The sequence below is a fragment of the Somniosus microcephalus genome, chromosome 5, assembly GCF_052327205.1.
Source record: "Somniosus microcephalus isolate GS21.2 chromosome 5, FLI_Smic_1.0, whole genome shotgun sequence".
NCBI classification, from domain to species: Eukaryota; Metazoa; Chordata; class Chondrichthyes; order Squaliformes; family Somniosidae; genus Somniosus; species Somniosus microcephalus.
Window position 1 is genome coordinate 274,131,853 of NC_140991.1, and position 19,982 is coordinate 274,151,834.

The following is a 19,982-nucleotide window of genomic DNA, read 5'->3' on the forward strand; positions in this document are numbered from 1 at the left end:
CACAATTATTAGTCATTTACAAGTACTGTTCGTAGTTTAAGCGTGTTTTCCTCTTTTTTTTATACTTTAGAAATGATCTCAGTTTCCAGTTGTATATTTTACTGAAAAAATAGTGGTGACTCAACAGTGCACGCTGTTATTAATGTACAAAGCATCCAGAAACTGTAGCGAGGAAGACTAACAACAACTTGTATTTATATAGCGTCTTTAACATAGTAAAATGTTCCAAAGCGCTTCACAGGAGTATAATAAAATAAAATTTGACACTGAGCCATTCAAAAGGAAAAATGAGGGCAGTTTAAGGACTGTCAAAAGGAGGTAGAGCGGTTTAGGGAGGGAATTCCAGAGCTTTAGGGCCTTGGCAGCTGAAGGCATGGCCACCAGTAGTTGAGTGATTAAAATCAGGGATGCTCACGAGGCCAGAATTAGAGGAGCGCAGATATCTTGTGGGGGTCGGGCAGGGCAGGGTGGGGGTTTGTGGAGCTGGCAGAGATTAGAGATAGGGAAGGGCGAGGCCATGGAGGGATTTGAAAACAAGGATAAGAATTTTAAAATTGGGGAGTTGTTTAACCGGGAGCCAATGTAGTTCAGCGAGCACAGGGGTGATGGGTGAATGGGACTTGGTGCGAGTTAGGACACGGGCAATCGAGTTTTGGATGACCTCAAGTTTACGTAGGGTAGAATGTGGGAGGCCAGCCAGGAGTGTGTTGGAATAGTCAAGTCTAGAATTAACAAAGATGAGGGTTTCAGCAGCAGATGAGCTGAGGCAGGGGCGGAGACGGTGATGTTCCGGAGGTGAAAATAGGCGGTCTTAGTTATGGCATGGATGTGTGTTTGGAAGCTCATTTCATGGTCAAATATGACACCTAGGTTGCGAACAGTCTGGTTCAGCCTTAAACAGATGCTAGGGAGATGGATGGAGTTGGTGGCAAGGGACTGAACACAATGGCTTCAGTCTTCCCAATATTTAATTGGAGAAAATTTCTGCTCGTCCAGTACTGGATGTTAGGCAAGCAGTCTGACAATTTAGAGACTGTGGAGGGGTCAAGAGAATTGGTGGTGGGGTAGAGCTGGGTGTCGTCGGTGTACATGGGGAAACTGATGCTGTTTTCGGATGATGCAATCGAGGGGCACCATGTAGATGAGAAATAAGATGGGGCTGGGGCGACATTCAGGCTTGGTCTGCTAAGTGGCAAGTAACTTATTTTTATTATTCGTTCATGGGATATGGGTGTCGTTGGTGAGGCCAGCATTTATTGCCCATCCCTAGTTGCCCTTGAGAAGGTGGTGGTGAGCTGCCTTCTTGAACCGCTGTAGTCTGTGTGGTGAAGGTACTCCCACAGTGCTGTTAGGGAGGGAGTTCCAGGATTTTGTGCCACACAAGTGCCAGGCAATGACTATCTCCCACAAGCAAGAGTCTAACCACTGCCCTTTTAAATACAATGACATTACCATCGCCAAATCCCCCACTATCAACATCCTGGGGCTCACCATTGACCAGAAGGTTAACTGGACCAGCCATGTAAACACTGTGGCCACAAGAGCGGGTCAGAGACTGGGTATTCTGCTGCGAGTGTCTCACCTCCTGACTCCCCAAAAACTTTCCACCATCTACAAGGCACAAATCAGGCGTGTGATGGCATACTCCCCACTTGCCTGGATGAGTGCAGCTCCAACAACACTCGAAGCTCAGCCATCCAGGACAAAGCAGCCTGCTTGATTGGTACCCCATCCACCACCTTAAAAATTTACTCCCTCCACCACTGGCGCACCTTGGCTGCAGTGTGTAGCAACTCGCAAAGGTTTCTTCGACAGCACCTCCCAAACCCACGACCTCTCCCACCTAGAAGGAGGGCAGTAGGCGCATGTGAACACCACCACCTGCAAGTTCCCTTCCAAATTACAAACCATCCTGACTTGGGAATATATCGCCGATCCTTCATCATTGCTGGGTCAAAACCCTGGAACTCCCTCCCTAACAGTACTATGGGAGTACTTTCACCACACTGACTGCAGTGGTTCAAGAAGGCAGCTCACCTCCATCTCCTTGAGGGCAATTGGGGATGGGCAATAAATGCTGGCCTTGCCAGCGACACCCACATCCCAGGAATGAATTAAAAAAAAAAAAAAAAAAAAAAAAAAAAACCTGTTTGTCTAATGTCAGTTTTGGGTAAACACTTGAAATCCATAATTCAAAATCAAATTATTCAACATTTAGAGATTCATGGGATAATCGAGGACAACACGCATGGATTTGTGAAAAGGAAGTTCTGTTTAAGAAGTTGAGTTTTTTGAAGTTTTGGACTTTCAAGGCGTTTGCTAACATGTCTCATGAGGCTTGTTTAAAAAGTTCAGGCGAATGATATGAGAGGAAATGTAGCAGCATAGATAGAAAGTTGGTGGACAGGAAACAAAAGATTAAGGCTAATTGGTGTTGCTTGGGTTGGAAGTGGTATACTGTAGAGGTCCGTGCTGAGTCCACTTTTGCTCTCCATATATAGCTATTTTGGATGGGCACAAATGGCACAATACCAAAATTTGCTGACCCATAAATAGGGGTTCTGCAAACCGTGAGGAGAACAGTGAAAAACTTGAGGAGATAGCAACTTAGCAGAATGCATACGCAGATGGCAAATATATTCTAATGAAGAGGTGTGAGGTGCATTTTGGGAGAAAAAGTAAGGAATAGAAAGATCTCTTTTTCACACCTTTCAAATTCTATGCGTGCAAATGCATAATTCTTTAGAAGTGTGAATTCAGATAATTGAAAGCGTGAAGGCCCAGACTATAGAAGCAAAGAAGTAATGATTCATTTCTCCAAGGGAATGGTTAGGACACAAGTGCAGTTATGGGCATCAAATTATAGGAAGGACATTAAAGCCATACAGATCATCTAGCATGGGTTCACCAGGATAATGCTGGTTCACTAGGATAATGTCAAGAATGAGATTCTAGTAATACAAGGAATGACTTGAGATTCGGAGCCTATTTCACTGAAACAGATGGCTAAGAGGTGATTTACTAAATGTTTCAAAACACTGAACAGTTTGATGGGGTGAACAGGAAGAGACTATTTCCTCTGGCTAAGGAGTTGGTGTTGAGGCGTCATCAATATAAAATTGTCAGTAAAAGAACGAGTAGAGATGTTGGGAGATATTTGTTTATGTAGGGAGTTATTAGAGCATGGAATGCCTTGCCACAGTGAGTAGTTGAAACACAGACAACAACAACTTGTATTTATATAGTGCCTTTAACATAGTAAGATGTCCTTAGGTGCTTCACAGGAGCATTATAAAACAAAATTTGACACCGAGCCACATAAGGAGACAGTAGGGCAGACAACCAAAAGCTTGGTAGATTTTAAGGAACGTCTTAAAGGAGGAAAGAGAGACGAAGAAGTTTGGGGAGGGGATTCCAGAGCTTTGGGCCTTGGCGGCGGAAGGCGGAGCCACCAATGGTGGTGCAGTTATAATCAGAGATGCTCAAGAGGCCAGAATTAGAGGAGCGCAGATATCTCTGAGGGTTGTAGGGCTAGAGGCGATTAGAGATAGGGAGGGGTGAGGCCATGGAGGCTATTTGAAAACAAGGATGAGAATTTTAAAATCATTGCACTTGAGAGAAAACTGGATAAGTATTTGAAGCAATAAGATACATGGCTATGGAGAGCATGGGGCAGTGCAGTTAGTCTTGGATTGCTTTAGCCAAGAACCGACACAGACACAATAGGGTGAATAGCTGCCTCCTGTGTTGTAAACTTCTATGGTTTATCAAATTTGTGGCACAAGTATAAACTGGGTTGAAGTATAAATTGCTGATTGGCAGAATGTTCACAACAGTACAGTTCTTTCACCTCTAGTATGGGATCAGATCATATCCAAGCTGATGGGACCCAAGTCTCTTTGCTTAGCTAGCTTTTGGGGTACAGCTGAGATTTCCTTTTGTGGAACCTGGGTACATTGGTCCGGAGTTTGCGGTTTGGATGATGACGAACTGGCAGTGTTCACCGTTATTCCGCCTTTGAAACTGACCGCAACTTCGGGAGTTGGCGCATGTGTTATGGTCTCTGTCATTCACAGCTCCGACACAGGCTGCACTGTGGGCGCCCCCCGCCCCTCCACCACCACAGTGCCGGTAATCCAGTATAATTGCTCAAATCAGGGAAACTGACAAACTGTTAAATTCTCCACTAAAAGTTAGACCCAAAGGGATTAGGTGTAACTGGGGTTTTAACAGCATATTGACTGCTAAACAAAGGTTATGGGCCTAAAAAATTTATTTTAATTTTGTGCAGTGAAATTTAGCCATTTTAATAAAATTAAAATGAACTTTTTTATAAAGTTTGTTTATCTTTATTTCTGGTTTACCTTTTCCCCATGTGAGAGCCCCAATCTTTATTTTGCTCTCTCTAACATTTTTAAAAAGTTAGAATTTTAAGAGCTTACTCACTTTCTTAGCTGTCTGAGAATTCTGCAATTTGATTGGCTGCTTAGACAGCTTGTTGACGTCAGAGCAGCTTGCACAAGGGGATATCCACTAACCTCTTGATTTAAGAACTAGGAGCAGGAGTAGGCCATACGGCCCCTTGAGCAAGACTTCCTTACTCTTATACTCCAACCCCTTTGCAATAAAGGCCAACATGCTATTTGCCTTATTGCTTGCTGTACCTGCATGCTAGCTTTCTGTGTTTCTTGCACGAGGACACCCAAATCTTTGAACACCAACATTTGAAAGTTTCTCACCATTTAAAAAATATTCTGTTCTTCTATTCTTCCTACCAAAGTGAATAACCTCACATTTCCCTACGTTACACTCATCTGCCGCCTTACTGCCCACTCACTTAGTCTATCTATATCCCTTTGCAGACTCTGTGTTCTCCTCACAGCTTACTGTCCCACCTAGTTTTGTATTGTCAGCAAACTTGGATACATTACACTCGGTCCCTTCATCTTGGTCATTAATATAGATTGTAAATAGCTGAGGCCCAACACTGATCCTTGCGGCACCCCACTAGTTACAGCCTACCAATCTGAAAAAGATCCGTTTATCCCTACTCTCTTTTCTGTCCGTTAACCAATCCTCTATCCATGAATACTATATTACCCCCAACCCCATGAGCCCTAATCTTGTGTAATAACCTTTTATGTGGCACCTTATCGAATGCCTTTTGGAAATCCAAATATACTACATCCACTGGTTCCCCTTTATCTACCCTGCTAGTTAAATTCTCAAAAAACTTTAATAAATTTGTCAAACACGATTTCACTTTAATAAAACCATGTTGACTCTGCCTAATCATGTCATGATTTCCGAAGTGCCTTGATACCACTTCCTTAACAATGGATTGCAGCATTTTCCTGACAACTGATGTCCGGCTACTGGCCTGTAGTTCCCTGTTTTCTCTTTCCCTCCTTTCTTGAATAGTGGTGTTACATTTGTGACCTTCCAATCCGCTGGGACCATTCCAGAATCTAGGGAATTTTGGAAGATCAAAACCAATGCATCCACTATCTCTTCAGCTACCTCTTTTAGGATGTAGGCCGTCAGGTCCAGGGGATTTGTCGGCTTTTAGTCCCATTAGTTTCTCTAGTACTTTTTCTCTACTTATATTAATTACGTTAAGTTCTTCACCCTCATTAGACCCTTGGTTCACCACCATTTTTGGTATGCTTTTTGTGTCTTCTACTGTGAAGACAGATACAAAATATTTGTTTAATGTTTCTGCCATTTCCTTATTCCCCGTAATAATTTCTTCTGTCTCAGCTTCTAAGGGACCAATGTTTACTTTTGCTACTCTCTTCCTTATTACATACTTGTAGAAGCTCTTGCAATCTGTTTTTATTTCTTGCTAGTTTTCTCATTCTATTTTTTCCCTTTTTATCAATTTTTGGTCAACCTTTGCTGGTTTCTGAAACTCTCCCAACCTCAGGCTTATTATTCTTCGCAACATTATTAGCTTCTTCTTTCAATCTAATGCTATCCTTAACTTCTTTAGTTAGCCACGGTTGGATCACTTTTCCCGTGGAGTTTTTGTTTCTCAATGGAATGTATTTTTGTTGAGAATTATGAAATATTTCTTTAAATACTAGCCACTGCTTATCTACTGCCATACCTTTTAATCTATTTTTCCAAGCTACCTTAGCCAACTTGCCCCTCCATACCTATGTAATTGGCTTTATTTATGTTTAAGACTCTAGTTTCGGACTTGGGCAAGTCGCTCTCAGAATTAACGTGAAATTCGATCATATTATGATCACTCTGCCCCAGAGGATCCTTTACTATGAGATTGTTAATTAACCCTGTCTCATTACACAATACAAGATCTAAAATAGCCTGTTCCCTGGTTGGCTCCATGACTTATTGTTCTAGGAAACTGTCCCGAATGCATTCCATGAACATGTCCTCCAGACCACCTTTGCCAATTTGATTTGTCCCGTCTATATGAAGATTTGAATTGAATGTCCGAAAACCTGTAGTTCTCGACACAGAGATCGCGAGATCTTTGTGTGAAGCTTACTTCGGGGCCAGCGAACATCTTTGCTTTGCCGCTGACCGCAAATTCCGGGCCATAATGTAATTAACTAACATCACAGTTGTGGTTATAATTTTTTATGATGAATAAATTGGTTCTAGGTGTGTATTTTATACAAACAAATCTCTAAACTGGTAGATTTGAATTCTTGCCGTAGTCTTGGTGCTTCAAATTAGCTAAGCATTTAAAAAAACAAAAGCTATATGCACTGCCCATGTGCTGCTGATTGGTTGTGTTGAGGTGTTGCTATGTTACAATTTTTAGCAGTAGGTTTTGGCTCATGATGCAAGGAATTTTTACATCACAAGTGGAATTATAAGAATTTTACCTCTTCTCATGTCTGCACAGTAACTATTCTTATTGATGGGCTTGTATTGTGTAGATCATGTAAAGTCAGGCTTGTGTTTAATGATCTGCATCACATTTAATTATATTTAATACCTTCAGCATTCCCAATATACTGAGAATTTTATTTGTTGTCTTCTGATTGTCTGTTTGATTTGTGTGCTCTTATCAAACTTGGCATTCAGTGATCTTTCTTGCACTCATTCAGAGATCAAGCTGGCTCTCTGCAAAGCAGCAGCTCACAACACTCTATGCACTAAGGCTTGTTTATTTATTGAATACACTTTCAGATCAACAGAAATAGATTAAGAATCTGTGATGTACTTCGTAAAGATTTCTGTCCAAATTTTAAAACTGCCCAGGAGGTGTGTATTAATAAGCATATGATGTAGCAGAAGTATTTGACTTGATTATAGATACATGGAAAATTAAATCTAATGTATAACAGAAGTTGAAAACTGTTGGATATAAGCGTATCATGAATGGAATTGATTAGCATGGGGAGATTTAGAACTGGATCTGGCAGGAGTAGTAGATGCCTCACTTTCAGCATAAAGCACTTAGGACAGCTATTGAGCTATAAGGATATATAGCCAGAACAGCAGAATATAGACCAGAAATCACAGTTGCAGGAATTAATGAATGAATGCCTACACGCTCTTGACAGTTATCTGCCCACTATTTTGACAAGTGTTAACCCATTTAAAGCAAGTGCGTTAATGCCTCTATTAAAATCCCAGACACAGGACTGTCCTACAAACGTGTTAAATATTCATCTGGTATTATCATCATTTCTAGCTTTACAAGTCTTCAGAAGGTATGCTAAGGCTTTGCAGATGCATTGGTTAGGCCACACTTGGAATACTGTGTTCAGAATTCTGTGTTTAATTTTGGCCACCAATCCACAAAAATATATACTTGCATTGGAAAGAATACAGACAAGAGCAAGAATACTGATTCCATGGGCTGGATTTTCATTCAGAAGTCGGGAAGGAGGCAGGACCACAACTTTCGGAGTTGTAGTCCCGCCTCCATCAAGATGCGGCCAATCCACTCTATTTTAACTTGATTGACCTTGTTGAGCCCGCCCAGCGGGCTCAGCAGACCAATTAAGGGCCACCTGGCAACAGGTGATGTCACAGACTGAAATTTTATTTGTCAAGAGGTTTTGACATGAAATATCAGTGTTTCACAGCTGTTTGAAGCTGTCAAACACTGACAGTCTTACTTCTAACATGAGTCCTTCTCCACAGACTCGGTTAGAAATCTCTCCTGCACAGAAAGCTGCAGGCTGTCACTTTTGACAGATCGCAGCCATTCTGCTTTCTGTGCCGGTGAGATGAGGGACTCCCTGAACCTAAAGGAAGGAAGGCTGAAAAGGTAAGAAAATGTAAGTAAAACTTCTTTAATCACTTTAGACACACCAAACACACTTACCTTTGCACTCATGCACACATCATTCACCTGAACACCGACACCTCGACCCCTCCAAGCTCTTCAACCCGACGGCCTGACTCCTCCAACTTGGCGTGGTTTGGAGCCATTGGGAATCCCACAGTTCAAGCTTAAAAATAGGGATTAGGCTAAAAACTGCCTGTTAACAGGCAGTTAATTGGCACTAATCCCTTCCCACCTTGGGTAGGCGGGTCCCAGTGCGGGGCGGGTACCCGCCTCCTTTGAAATTGGCATGGGGGCGGGATGGTGTCGGGACCCCTGATTTTGGCAATTAATTAATACAAAAGCAAAATACTGCAGATGCTGGAAAGAATACAGACAAGAGCAAGAATACTGATTCCATGGGCTGGATGGGGGTTACCATTGATCAGAAACTGAACTGGACCAGCCATATAAATACTGTGGCTACAAGGGCAGGCCAGAGGCTGGGAATTCTGCGGCGAGTGTCTCACCTCCTGACTCCCCAAAGCCTTTCCACTATCTACAAGGCACAAGTCAGGAGTGTGATGGAACACGCTCCACTTGCCTGGATGAGTGCAGCTCCAACAACACTCAAGAAGCTCAACACCATCTTATATCTTATATATTTTTTAAAATTAATTAATATATATAAAGCGGTACTTCTGTCTGTCTGTCTGCTGTACACTCACATAGAGCGTACCTACGCATATGTTATATCAAAAGAAAGCTGATGATCAGGGGAGTGTCATAGGCGTATTTACTTTTTGGTCAGGCAAAAATTGTTCCGACAGTATACAAAAATCGTTCAAAAATCCGCTCATTAGCGGTTGACCAATCCTACCGCTCATTAGCGTTGAGTGACGTGATGGTTGACCAATCGGTACGTCACGGGGGACGTTTCATTCAGTGTGTGGGCGGGCCTAATCCTGCAGCCTCCCGAAACTTCGCCGCCATTTTTAAAATTCCGACAGCGACAGCACCAGCACAACATACCCCCACATTGCGGCTCCGGCACACTATCCCGCTCCCGGCCTGCCGGAGCGGCAGGTGAGTTGGGGTCACTCGGGCCGGGCCTGACAATCGCTCGGCCCGAGACACAGAGCGGGCAGGGGAGCGGCGGCGGCTGGCCGTTAACCGCGCGGCCGGCTGCACCGGGAGCTCAGCTGGGGTCAGTCTCGGCCCGAGAGCCCGGCCGGGCCTGAAGCGTTAGGCCGCGCACGGCCACCGCGGCCGGGCTCAATTTTCCAAGCTCTTTCCCGGGTGCCAAAAGAGCGGGAGGGAGGGAGGGGGGAGGGGGGAGGGAGAGAGAGAGGGGACAGACAGGGGCAGGGAGGGAGAGAGAGGGGGTCAGGGAGGGAAAGAGTGACACAGAGCGCGGGAGCGGTAGCGCCCGGCCGTAAACCGCGCGGCCCAAAAAAGCCCTGGCAACGCCGGGCTCCCCCAGCTAGTTCAGGATAAAGCAGCCCACTTGATTGGCACTCCATCCACCACCTTCAACATTCACTCCCTCCACCACCGGCGCATTGTGGCTGCCAGTGTGTACCATCTACAAGATGCACTGCAGCAACTCGCCAAAGCTCCTTCAACAGCACCTTCCAAACCCGCGACCTCTACCACTTAGAAGGACAAGGGCAGCAGACGCATGGGAACATCACCAGCTACAAGTTCCCCTCCAAGCCACACACCATCCTGACTTGGACCTGTATCGCCGTTCCTTCACTGTCGCTGGGCCAAAATCCTGGAACTCCCTTCCTAACAGCATTGTGGGGGTACCTACACCATATGGACTGCAGCGGTTCAAGAAGGCGGCTCACCACCATCTTCTCAAGGGCACTTAGGGATGGGCACTAAATGCAGGCCTAGCCAGCGACGCCCACATCCCATCAATGAATTAAAAAAAAATCTAAAACAAAAAACCGAAAATGCTGGAAGTACTCAGCTGGTCAGGCAGCATCTGTGGAGAGAGAAACAGTTAACGTTTCAGGTCATGTGCATTTTTGTCTTTTATTTGTATTGTATTAGGGAAACTTAATCTTTCCAGTCTAGAAAGAAGGACATTAAAGGACAACCTTATCAAAAAAAAATTGTGGTAAAAGTAAACCCAGATAATTACGGCAACATTAAGAAAGTTGGCCAAGAAAGATAGTTCAACATTTGACAAGATATATCAGAAAAAAACCTCTTTTTACTTTGAGTGAAGGAGGTTTGGAATAATTTACCAAGCTGAATAATGGAGGCAAAACAATTTGGTTATTCAGAATATAATTAGATGCCAGTTCTAGTGTACTAGACTGATGAGTGTTATTACACCAAATTATTGTTTTTATCCCTGGCTTTTCACATTCTTTTATATCTGAAAGCTGAATCTTGCCAGTTAGAGATTTAAAAAAATGTTTTTAGATACTTCAAGTCTGAGTTTATGTTGAGAATATACAAGTGCTTATACTGTTTACATGCAGCTAGATTACCTGTCTTGTTTAAGCCTCTTAGATATTTAATGAATATGCTGAGAGTAAATGATGCCGTTTTATTTTTATTCTGCATTTCTTTAAAATCCAGTGTGTTTAAAATCAAGGTCATTATGTTTTTCTTGTATTAAAATGTCTGTCTACTTTCTGCACTGCAGCAGGGGATGCCAAAGAAAGATTCTACTGGGTGAACCAGCTTCAGGCCTCTGCCAAGCACCACACAGAAAGTAATGCCAAGGTAAAGGGTTACTGAATTGAAGTACCAAAATGCTCTACTTCAACCTAACACTGTAAACTGAAATGCATATTATTAGCATTTAAAGCTGCAGTACCCCTGTTTTTAAAGAATGTTTGGTTTATAAATTAATTCTGAAGCACTTCCTGAAAATAACCCCAACTGAAAGGGCCAGTTCCTTTGGTTTATTATAAATTAATTCTGAAGCACTTCCTGAAAATAACCCCAAGGGCCAGTTCCTTTTCACTAAGATGTGTGTAATGTAAATTGTTGTCTTTTTTTGAATAATCAGACCACATGACTGACCAGGAACATAAAACAACAGCCTTGAAAGTACCTTCAGTCTGGTTGTACTAATGTAGTTGGTTCACAGCTCTTGAAAGGTAAACTAATGTAACAAACTTTAAATAATCTATATCATTATAACTAAACAAAAATGGAGGTCTTGTATTATTTCAAAATTTAAAAAAGGACAATTTGCCAGTGGAGATGTTCACCTAGATTTACTATTAAAAATGTGATTAACTTTATCTTAAGTGACAACATTTAATTTGCCTGTTTTGATATTAAAAAAAAAAAAGGGTTTCTCCTTGTTGATAACAGTAGACCAGTATTTTGGGTCTGGTATTTTATTTTCATAAATCAATAATTGATAGGTCATGACAAAGTGTATGACTGGTTATGTAATCATAAATAATAATCATTCTTGTAATGGACATAAAGAATCAATGACCTTCTGGAACAGAAAAGCTAATTTTGTTCCCTACTCTTAGCCAACAGCTAATGTAGTACCATTATACAAGAAGGGTAGCAGGGATAAACCAGGGAATTACAGGCCAGTGAGCCTAACATCTGTGGTAGGGAAATTATTGGAAAAAATTCTGAGGGACAAAATTAGTCTCCACTTGGAGAGGCAAGGATTAATCGGGGATAGTCAGCATGGCTTTGTCGAGGGTAAATCATGTCTGACAAATCTGATTGAATTTTTCGAGGGGGTGACTAGGGGGGTGGATGAGGGAAATGCTGTGGATGTGGTTTACATGGACTTCAGTAAAGCTTTTGACAAAGTCCCGCATAGGAGACTGGTCAAGAAGGTAAGAGCCCATGGGATCCAGGGTGCCTTGGCGCGTTGGATCCTAAACTGGCTGAGTGGCAGGAGGCAGAGGGTGATGGTCGAAGGATGCTTTTGTGACTGGAAGCCTGTGTCCAGTGGAGTACCTCAGGGATCGGTGCTGGGTCCCTTGTTGTTTGTGATCTACATAAATGATTTGGATGAGAATGTAAAAGGTATGATCAGTAAGTTCGCAGATGACACGAAAATTGGTGGGGTGGTAAATTGCGAGGAGGAAAGCCTCAGGCTACAGGACGATATAAACGGGTTGGTCAGATGGGCGGAAAAGTGGCAAATGGAATTTAACCCTGAAAAGTGCGAGGTGATGCATTTTGGACGGACAAATAAGGCAAGGGAATACACAATGAGTGGTAGGACCCTAGGAAGTACAGAGGGTCAGAGGGACCTTGGTGTACATGTACATAGATCCCTGAAGGCAGCGGAACAGGTAGATAAGGTGGCTAAAAAGGCATATGGGATACTTGCCTTCATTAGCCGAGGCATAGAATATAAGAGCAGGGAGGTTATGATGGAGCTGTACAAAACGCTGGTGAGGCCACAGCTGGAGTACTGTGTGCAGTTCTGGTCGCCTCACTATAGGAAGGATGTGATTGCTTTGGAGAGGGTGCAGAGAAGATTCACCAGGATGTTACCTGGGATGGAGCGCCTCAGCTATGAAGAAAGACTAAACAGGCTGGGGTTGTTTTCCTTGGAGCAAAGAAGGCTGAGGGGGGACCTGATTGAGGTGTACAAAATGATGAGGGGCATAGATAGGGTAGACAAAGAGGAACTTTTCCCCTAGTAGGGGGGTCAATAACAAGGGGGCATAGATTCAGGGTAAGGGGCAGGAGATTTAGAGGGGATTTGAGGAGGAACTTTTTCACCCAGAGGGCGGTTGGAATGTGGAACTCAATGCCTAAAAGGGTGGTAGAGGCAGGAACCCTCACAACATTCAAGAAGCATTTGGATGAGCACTTGAAATGCCATTGCATACAAGGCTATGGACCAAATGCTGGAAAATGGGATTAGACTGGACAGGGATGGATGGGCGGCGCAGACACGATGGGCCGAAGGGCCTCTTTCTGTGCTGTAAAACTCTATGACTCATACATAAATATTGATCAAAGGTAGTCCAACATTTTTGAAACTTTGTCTTTGTACATGGCATTTCTCTTGTTTGACTGTATCTGGTAAGGTGAATATCATTTTAGGAGTGAAGTTTATTTTACTTCCACCAAGGGCAGTTTTGTCTTTTTGCTATTAAGGTGGCAATTGTAATAAAGCACCATGGGCATTTTGCTCCCAGCTAGTAAAATGGCTTGGCTTTGGAAGATATCATGAAGCAGAAGACTGTAGGACACTCCTTCTAGCAGCTGGCTATAGAGCAGCAATAGAAATGGCACTGGAGCAGGTCACCAAGCTCTTTCGGACAGTGAATGGTGACCTAAAGTATGGCTGCCTTCAATATATGTATTGTCGTTTCAGTTCATGTTGGAAGGTTGTGATCCCTTAAGTAATAGCTTGAGGATTCAGTTCTGTTTTGGGGGCTTTTCTGCACTACTTCTAGATACTTCATCTACTGATAGTGAGATTACTCTCAGGTGGGCTCTTAGCTCTCCACAACCTTGAGTATCTCACCTGACCCTGATATCAAGGTAAGTTCCGAAAGACTGCACCTTTGACAATGCAGCACTCCGTCTGTAGTGCACTGGAGGTCGTAAAGGGCACTATATAAATGTAGGTTTTTTTCCCCCTTTCCTTCTTTATCGCCCTGTTGCTTTCTCCCCCACCCCTAGTCGCCTTTGCAACGCCTGAGGTGGAAATGGTCTTTAGGTTTGGTTGAAGCATGTATAACTTGCTATAGCCCCTGCTGCTGTGTCAAGTAGAGTTAGGAGCCTTGGACTATATATTTGTGTGGAACTTCCAGCAGGTGGGTGCTGTGTGCCTCCTGTGCTGTCTCATCAGCTGTCCTCTCCTTGTTGCTGTTCTTTCAAAAAAGCCAAGATACAGGAGTATTCCGAATGGGAAATTAATTGTATAATAGGGGAATGTGAGCCGTGCAGCAGAAGGCAAAAATAAATTTAAAAAAATTCAAAGTCTGCTTTTTAGAAAATTTCTAAAGTCCCTGCAGCATCCTTTTAGATGCACTTTTCCCATTTTGTCGCTGCCTAGCAATGTTGGACACCTATTTTACATGGGCATCGTTTGTCAGCTGAACATTAGGAAGACCGAAGCCATTGTCTTCAGGCCCTATCATAAATTCCATAACCCTGCCACTGACCCCATCCCTCTCTGGCCACTATCCCATGCAGAACCAGACTGTTGGTAACTTTGGTATTTGACCCCAAGTTAAGCATCTGACCCCATATTTTCTTCATCACAAAGACCGTCTACTTCTGGCTTCATAACATTGCCAACCTCTGCCCCATCTTAGCTCATCTGCAGCTAAATCCTTAGCCAGACCTTCTCACCTCCAGACTAGACTATTCTGATACTCTCCTAGCTCACCTCGCATCCTCCGTAAACTTTAGCTAATCCAAAGCAGTGCTACTTGTATACTGTCCCACACCAAGTTCCGATTGCCCATCACCCCTGTCTTTGCTGACCGACATTTGGATTTTGGTTCCCCAATACCTGATTTGAAATTCTGATCCTGGTGTTTAAATCTGTTCATAGTCTCACTACTTCTTATCTCTGTAAACCCCCCCCCCCGCAAACTCTTTGTGCATTCCCCGCACTTCGCTCCACTGTTAACTGCTGTGCCTTTGGCTACCTAGGCCCCATTCTCTTGATTTCTCCCTCTGCCTCTCCATCTCCCCCTCCTTCTTCAAGAGCCTCCATAAGAAAAACTTACCTCTGACCAAATCTTCTTTTGGATTGGCATTTTTTTTTTCTTGCACCTGTGTGAAGCATATTAAGATGCTTTTCTACGCTAAGTGCAATATAAATGCAAGTTGTTGCACACCAGAATTGCAAATCTAGATTTGTAGACTAGACAGGTCCTCAAATGAATATATTAAAGATATCTCTGACCCCGAACAATCAGTCCTCAGCAAAGGCCTGAGCTTCATCCCCTTACCCCCCCATCTCCATGAATTTCGAGCTTGGCACGATGCTGAGCTCTTTTTCCGTCGCCTTCGTCTCCGTGCCCACTTCCTTGGCCAGAAGTCTTCCCCCTGCACAGCTGACCCTTTCTCCCGCTTTCTAAATTCTTGTTCTACTTGGACCCCTCCCTCTGGTCTTTTACCCTCTCTAGATCTTTTCATTGCTAACTGTCGACGTGACATCTGGAGATCTTCCCTCCATGGCTGCCAACCTCGTAGTCCCCCAACCCTGCACAGCCCGCTTCGACCTCCTTCCCAAGATCCACAAACAGGACTGCCCTGGTAGACCAATCGTTTCAGCCTGTTCTTGCCCCACGGAACTTATCTCTTCCTATAGAGTCATAGTCATAACGGCACAGAAGGAGGCCATTCGGCCCATCGAGTCCGTGCTGGCTCTCTGTAGAGCAATCGAGTCAGTCCCATTCCCCCGCTCTATCCCCGTAACCCTGCAAGTTTATTTCCCTCAAGTGCCTATCCAGTCTCCCCTTGAAAATATTGAGTGTGTCCGCTTCCAACACTTCCATCGGCAGCGAATTCCAGGTCACCACTCACTGCGTAAAAATGTTTTTCCTCACATCCCCCCTGTATCTCATGCCCAAAACCTTAAATCTGTGTCCCCTAGTCCTTGTACCATCAACTAGTGGGAACAGCCTTTCCCAACCGGTCATAATCTTGTACACCTCTAGTAAATCATCCCGCAACCTCCTTTGCTCTAATGAAAACAAATCCAGCTTCTCCAACCTGTCCTTGTAACTAAGATTCCCCCATCCCCAGAACCATTCTGGTAAACCTCCTCTGCGCCCTCTCAAGCGTCTTCACATCCTTCCTAAAGTGTGGTGACCAGAACTGGACACAATACTCCAGTTGTGGCCTAACCAGCGCTTTATAAAGATTCAGCAGAACTTCTCTATCTTGACTATTTTTCTCCCCTTGTCCAGTCTCTTCCCACCTACATTCACGACTCTTCCGACGCCCTCCGTCACTTTAACAGTTTCCAGTTTCCTGGCCCCAACTGTCTCCTTTTCACTGGACGTCCAATCCCTCTACACCTCCATTCCCCACCAGGACGGCCTGAGGGCGCTCTGCTTCTTCCTTGAACAGAGGCCCAACCAGTCATCCACCACCCTCCTCTGCCTGGCTGAACTTGTTCTCACATTGAACAACTTCTCCTCTGACTCCACTCACTTCCTCCAAATTAAAGGTGTTGCTATGGGAACCCGCATGGGCCTTAGCTATGCTTGCCTATTCAAGGTATATGTGGAACATTCTTTGTTCCAGTCCTACTCAGGTCCCCTCCCTCACCTCTTTTCCCGGTACATCGATGACTGTATTGGTGCCGTTTCCTGCTCTCTCCCTGAACTAGATAAGTTCATTCACTTTACTTCCATTTTTCACCCTTCCCTCACCTTCACATGGTCCATCTCCGACTCTTCACTTCCCTTCCTTGACTTCTCCGTCTCCATTTCTGGCGATCGGCTTTCGACAAACATCCACTACAAGCCCACTTACTCCCACAGCTACCTGGACTACACTTCCTCCCACCCCGCTTCCTGTAAGGACTCTATTCCTTTCTCCGTCTCCGCCGTGTCTGTTCTGATGATGCCACCTTCCATACCAGTGCTTCCGACATGTCTTCCTTTTTCCTCAACCGAGGATTCTCCCCTACTGTGGTTGACACGGCCCTTGACCATGTCCGTTCCATTTCCCGCACTTCTGCCCTCACCCCTTCCCCTCCCTCCCAGAACCATGATAGGGTTCCCCTTGTCCTTACGTTGAATGTGGAGGCTGGTGGGGTGAAAGGTATCATCCTCCGCCATTTCCGCCACCTCCAACGTGATCCCACCACCAAACACATCTTCCCCTCACCTCCCCTTTCAGCATTCCGAAGGGACCACTCCCTCCGTGACACCCTGGTCCACTCCTCAATCACCCCTAATAGCCCTTCTCCTTCACCTGGCACCTTCCTATGCAAGCGCAGGAGATGCAACACATGCCCTTTTACCTCCTCCCTTCCCATTGTCCAGGGCCCCAAACACCCCTTCCAGGTGAAACAGCGATTTACTTGTACTTCTTGCAATTTAATATACTGTATTCGTTGCTCACGATGCGGTCTCCTCTACATTGGGGAGACCAAACGCAGATTGGGCGACCGCTTTGCGGAACACCTCCGTTCAGTCCGTAATGGTGACCTTGAGCTTCCGGTTGCCTGTCACTTTAATTCTCCGCTTCACTACCACTCTGATCTCTCTGTCCTCCACCTATTACATTGTTCCAATGAAGCTCAACGTAAGCTCGAGGAACAGCACCCCATCTTTCGATTAGGCACTTTACAGCCTGCCAGACTAAACATCGAGTTCAACAATTTCAGATAATTATCCCTGCCCCCATTTTTCATGCTGTATGATTTTTGCCATTCTGTTTGCAACATTTTATCTTTCCTGCCTCTTACAAAAGTACAGGATGTTCTTTCAATTCCTTCCTCCCCTCCTAACCCCCCCCCCCCCCCCACCCCCGTCTCTGCACCTGCTTAATAGTTGTTACATCTCCAGCTTTTTCCAGTTCGATGAAGGGTCCCAGACCTGAAATGTTAACTCAGTTTCCCTCTCCACGGATGCTGCCTGGCCTGCTGAGTATTTCCAGCATTTTCTGTTGTTATTTCAGATTTCCAGCATCTGCAGTATTTTGCTATTACACGTAGACTATCCTTTATCCGAAAACCTCGGGACCAGCCGAGTTTCGGATAAAGGAGAATTTCGGATTTCGGAAGGTGGGTCGGCAGGGGTCTGCGGGGGGGGGGGGGTCGGCGGGGGGTCGTGAGCACGACTTACGCTGTCAGTCGGGGTCGGCGGGGGTCGGGGCCGGCGGGGTCCGCGGGGGGGTCGGCGGTCGGCGGTTGTCGGGGCCGGCGGGGGGGGATCGGCGGTTGTCGGGGCCGGCGGGGTCCGCGGGGGGGTCGGCGGTTGTCGGGGCTGGCGGGGTCGGCGGTTGTCGGGGCCGGCGGGGTCCGCGGGGGGGGTCGGCGGTTGTCGGGGCCGGCGGGGTCCGCGGGGGGGGGGGGGGGTCGGCGGGGGGTCGTGCGCACGACTTACCCTTTATCCGAACTTCCGAAACCGGAACCCTCTAAAAACCGAAGGTTTTTTCGTTCGTACGCACGACTTACGCTGAACGAAAAAACCTTTGGTTTTTAGAGGGTTTCGGTTTTCGGAAGTCCGGATAAAGGGTAGTCTACCTGTATATTAAAGATAAGCTCCCACCCATTTGAGGCACCGATATTACCTGCCAAAGGATGCAATGGGCACAAATCTGCTGTACTTCTGGTGGGTTGGGACTTGCTGCTTTTTCCTGTATCCATTCACTTTACTAGCAGGCAAAGAACCCTGCATCTCTGCAATGTAATGGAAATTTGCAAACTTCATTTCAACTTCAAAGAAGTTGTTCAGTATTGTTTCTGATTCTCATAATTATCTTACTATTGAAGCTTAAGAAGTTTAAAAAAAACAAAAGGGTGTGCGGAATAGTCAACACTTCCCTCCATTTCCTAAAAAAAAGGCCTCTCTTGAAAATAAGTTGCCTTTCTTGTTTAGGTGAGGCTTATTCCATTTGTTTCCTATGCTGAAGTTAGAAATAACTTTGCACCTAAATTTGAAGGAGCTGCAAGCCGAACTGATTTGTGTTGCCTGGACAGAATGTTCTTTTTTTGTTTGCAGAACTAATTGCACTGATTTGCATATACATTGTTTATCCTTTACAACTTCCCCCTCCGTAAATTCACGGCCACCCCCTTGACGTTACCATCTCGTAAGTCGCTCTACTACCGTGGTCACGATCCCAGAGAAGGCTCTCATCCATCCTGAGCATTTCTCACCCCTGGCATGACTCATCTTTGTTCCCTTAAGTCCAATTTAAAATTCCTATCTTTGTATTTAAATCTGTTCATGGCCTTGTCCCTTCCTTCCTATCTCTGTAACCTCATGTAGCCCTAACGCAATCTGTTCCCAGGTCTTTTCCATTTACACTCTGATAAAGTGCTAGAAAGTGAGTTTGGAAGGGTGAGCTTTGTTTTTCCCTCTGACTCCTAATTTCCACACTCCTACCGTAGGTATCTACTTGTTACATGTTTTGATGTATGGAATGAGATTAGAACTTCATTGTGTGAGGAATTGCAGGTGCAAACTTGCATCCCACTACTCTATAGCACAATTGCTTGTAATAATACCTCTCTTGGTTTAGTACTATAACATTATATTTTTGAAGAGAATGCAGATACTGTAATATTTTAATCTTGATCTTGGAGCAGAAATTTATTTATGGGGTCAGCAAACCAAACTACCCATTGTTGTCAGTAGTGAATTTATAATGCACCCTGTGATCAGTGTGTTTCAGTTTAGTTAATTTATTTAAATTTGACTACTTTTCTAATTTATTGGATAATTGTACTGGCATCTCCCGAGGAAAGCTATAGGATTGTGAATATTATCCTGCAGGGAAAGATTTTTTTGATAGTCCTATTGTTAGTGTCCATCAGGTTGCTCCTTCTACCAGACTATGTGCAACTTGCATTATCCTAGACAATAGGATTCTTCTGAGGGAGATGAATAACCATGGGTAAAGCTTCCAAGAAGGTAAAGTTATATAAATTAACTCCTTTGTCAGTTGAACAAATACTTTATCCAAGTTTGCTGATGATACAAAACTGGGTGGGAATGGAAGTTGTGAGGAGGATGCAAGGAGGTTCCAAGGGGATATAGACAGGCCAAGTGAGTGGGCAAGAACA

General features: G+C 44.6%; 1 protein-coding gene across 5 annotated transcripts in view; it reads left to right on the forward strand.

Annotated features, from left to right (window-relative positions):
* Nucleotides 1-19,982, forward strand: part of LOC147117737 (oxysterol-binding protein-related protein 10-like) — a 338,647-nt gene that overhangs the window by 63,209 nt on the left and 255,456 nt on the right. For all 5 annotated transcript variants that reach the window (XM_085988973.1, XM_085988974.1, XM_085988978.1 and 2 more), the window contains one exon: nucleotides 10,917-10,996. In XM_085988973.1, the coding sequence (XP_085845099.1) occupies nucleotides 10,917-10,996 (80 nt within the window). The remainder of the gene's footprint in view (nucleotides 1-10,916; nucleotides 10,997-19,982) is intronic.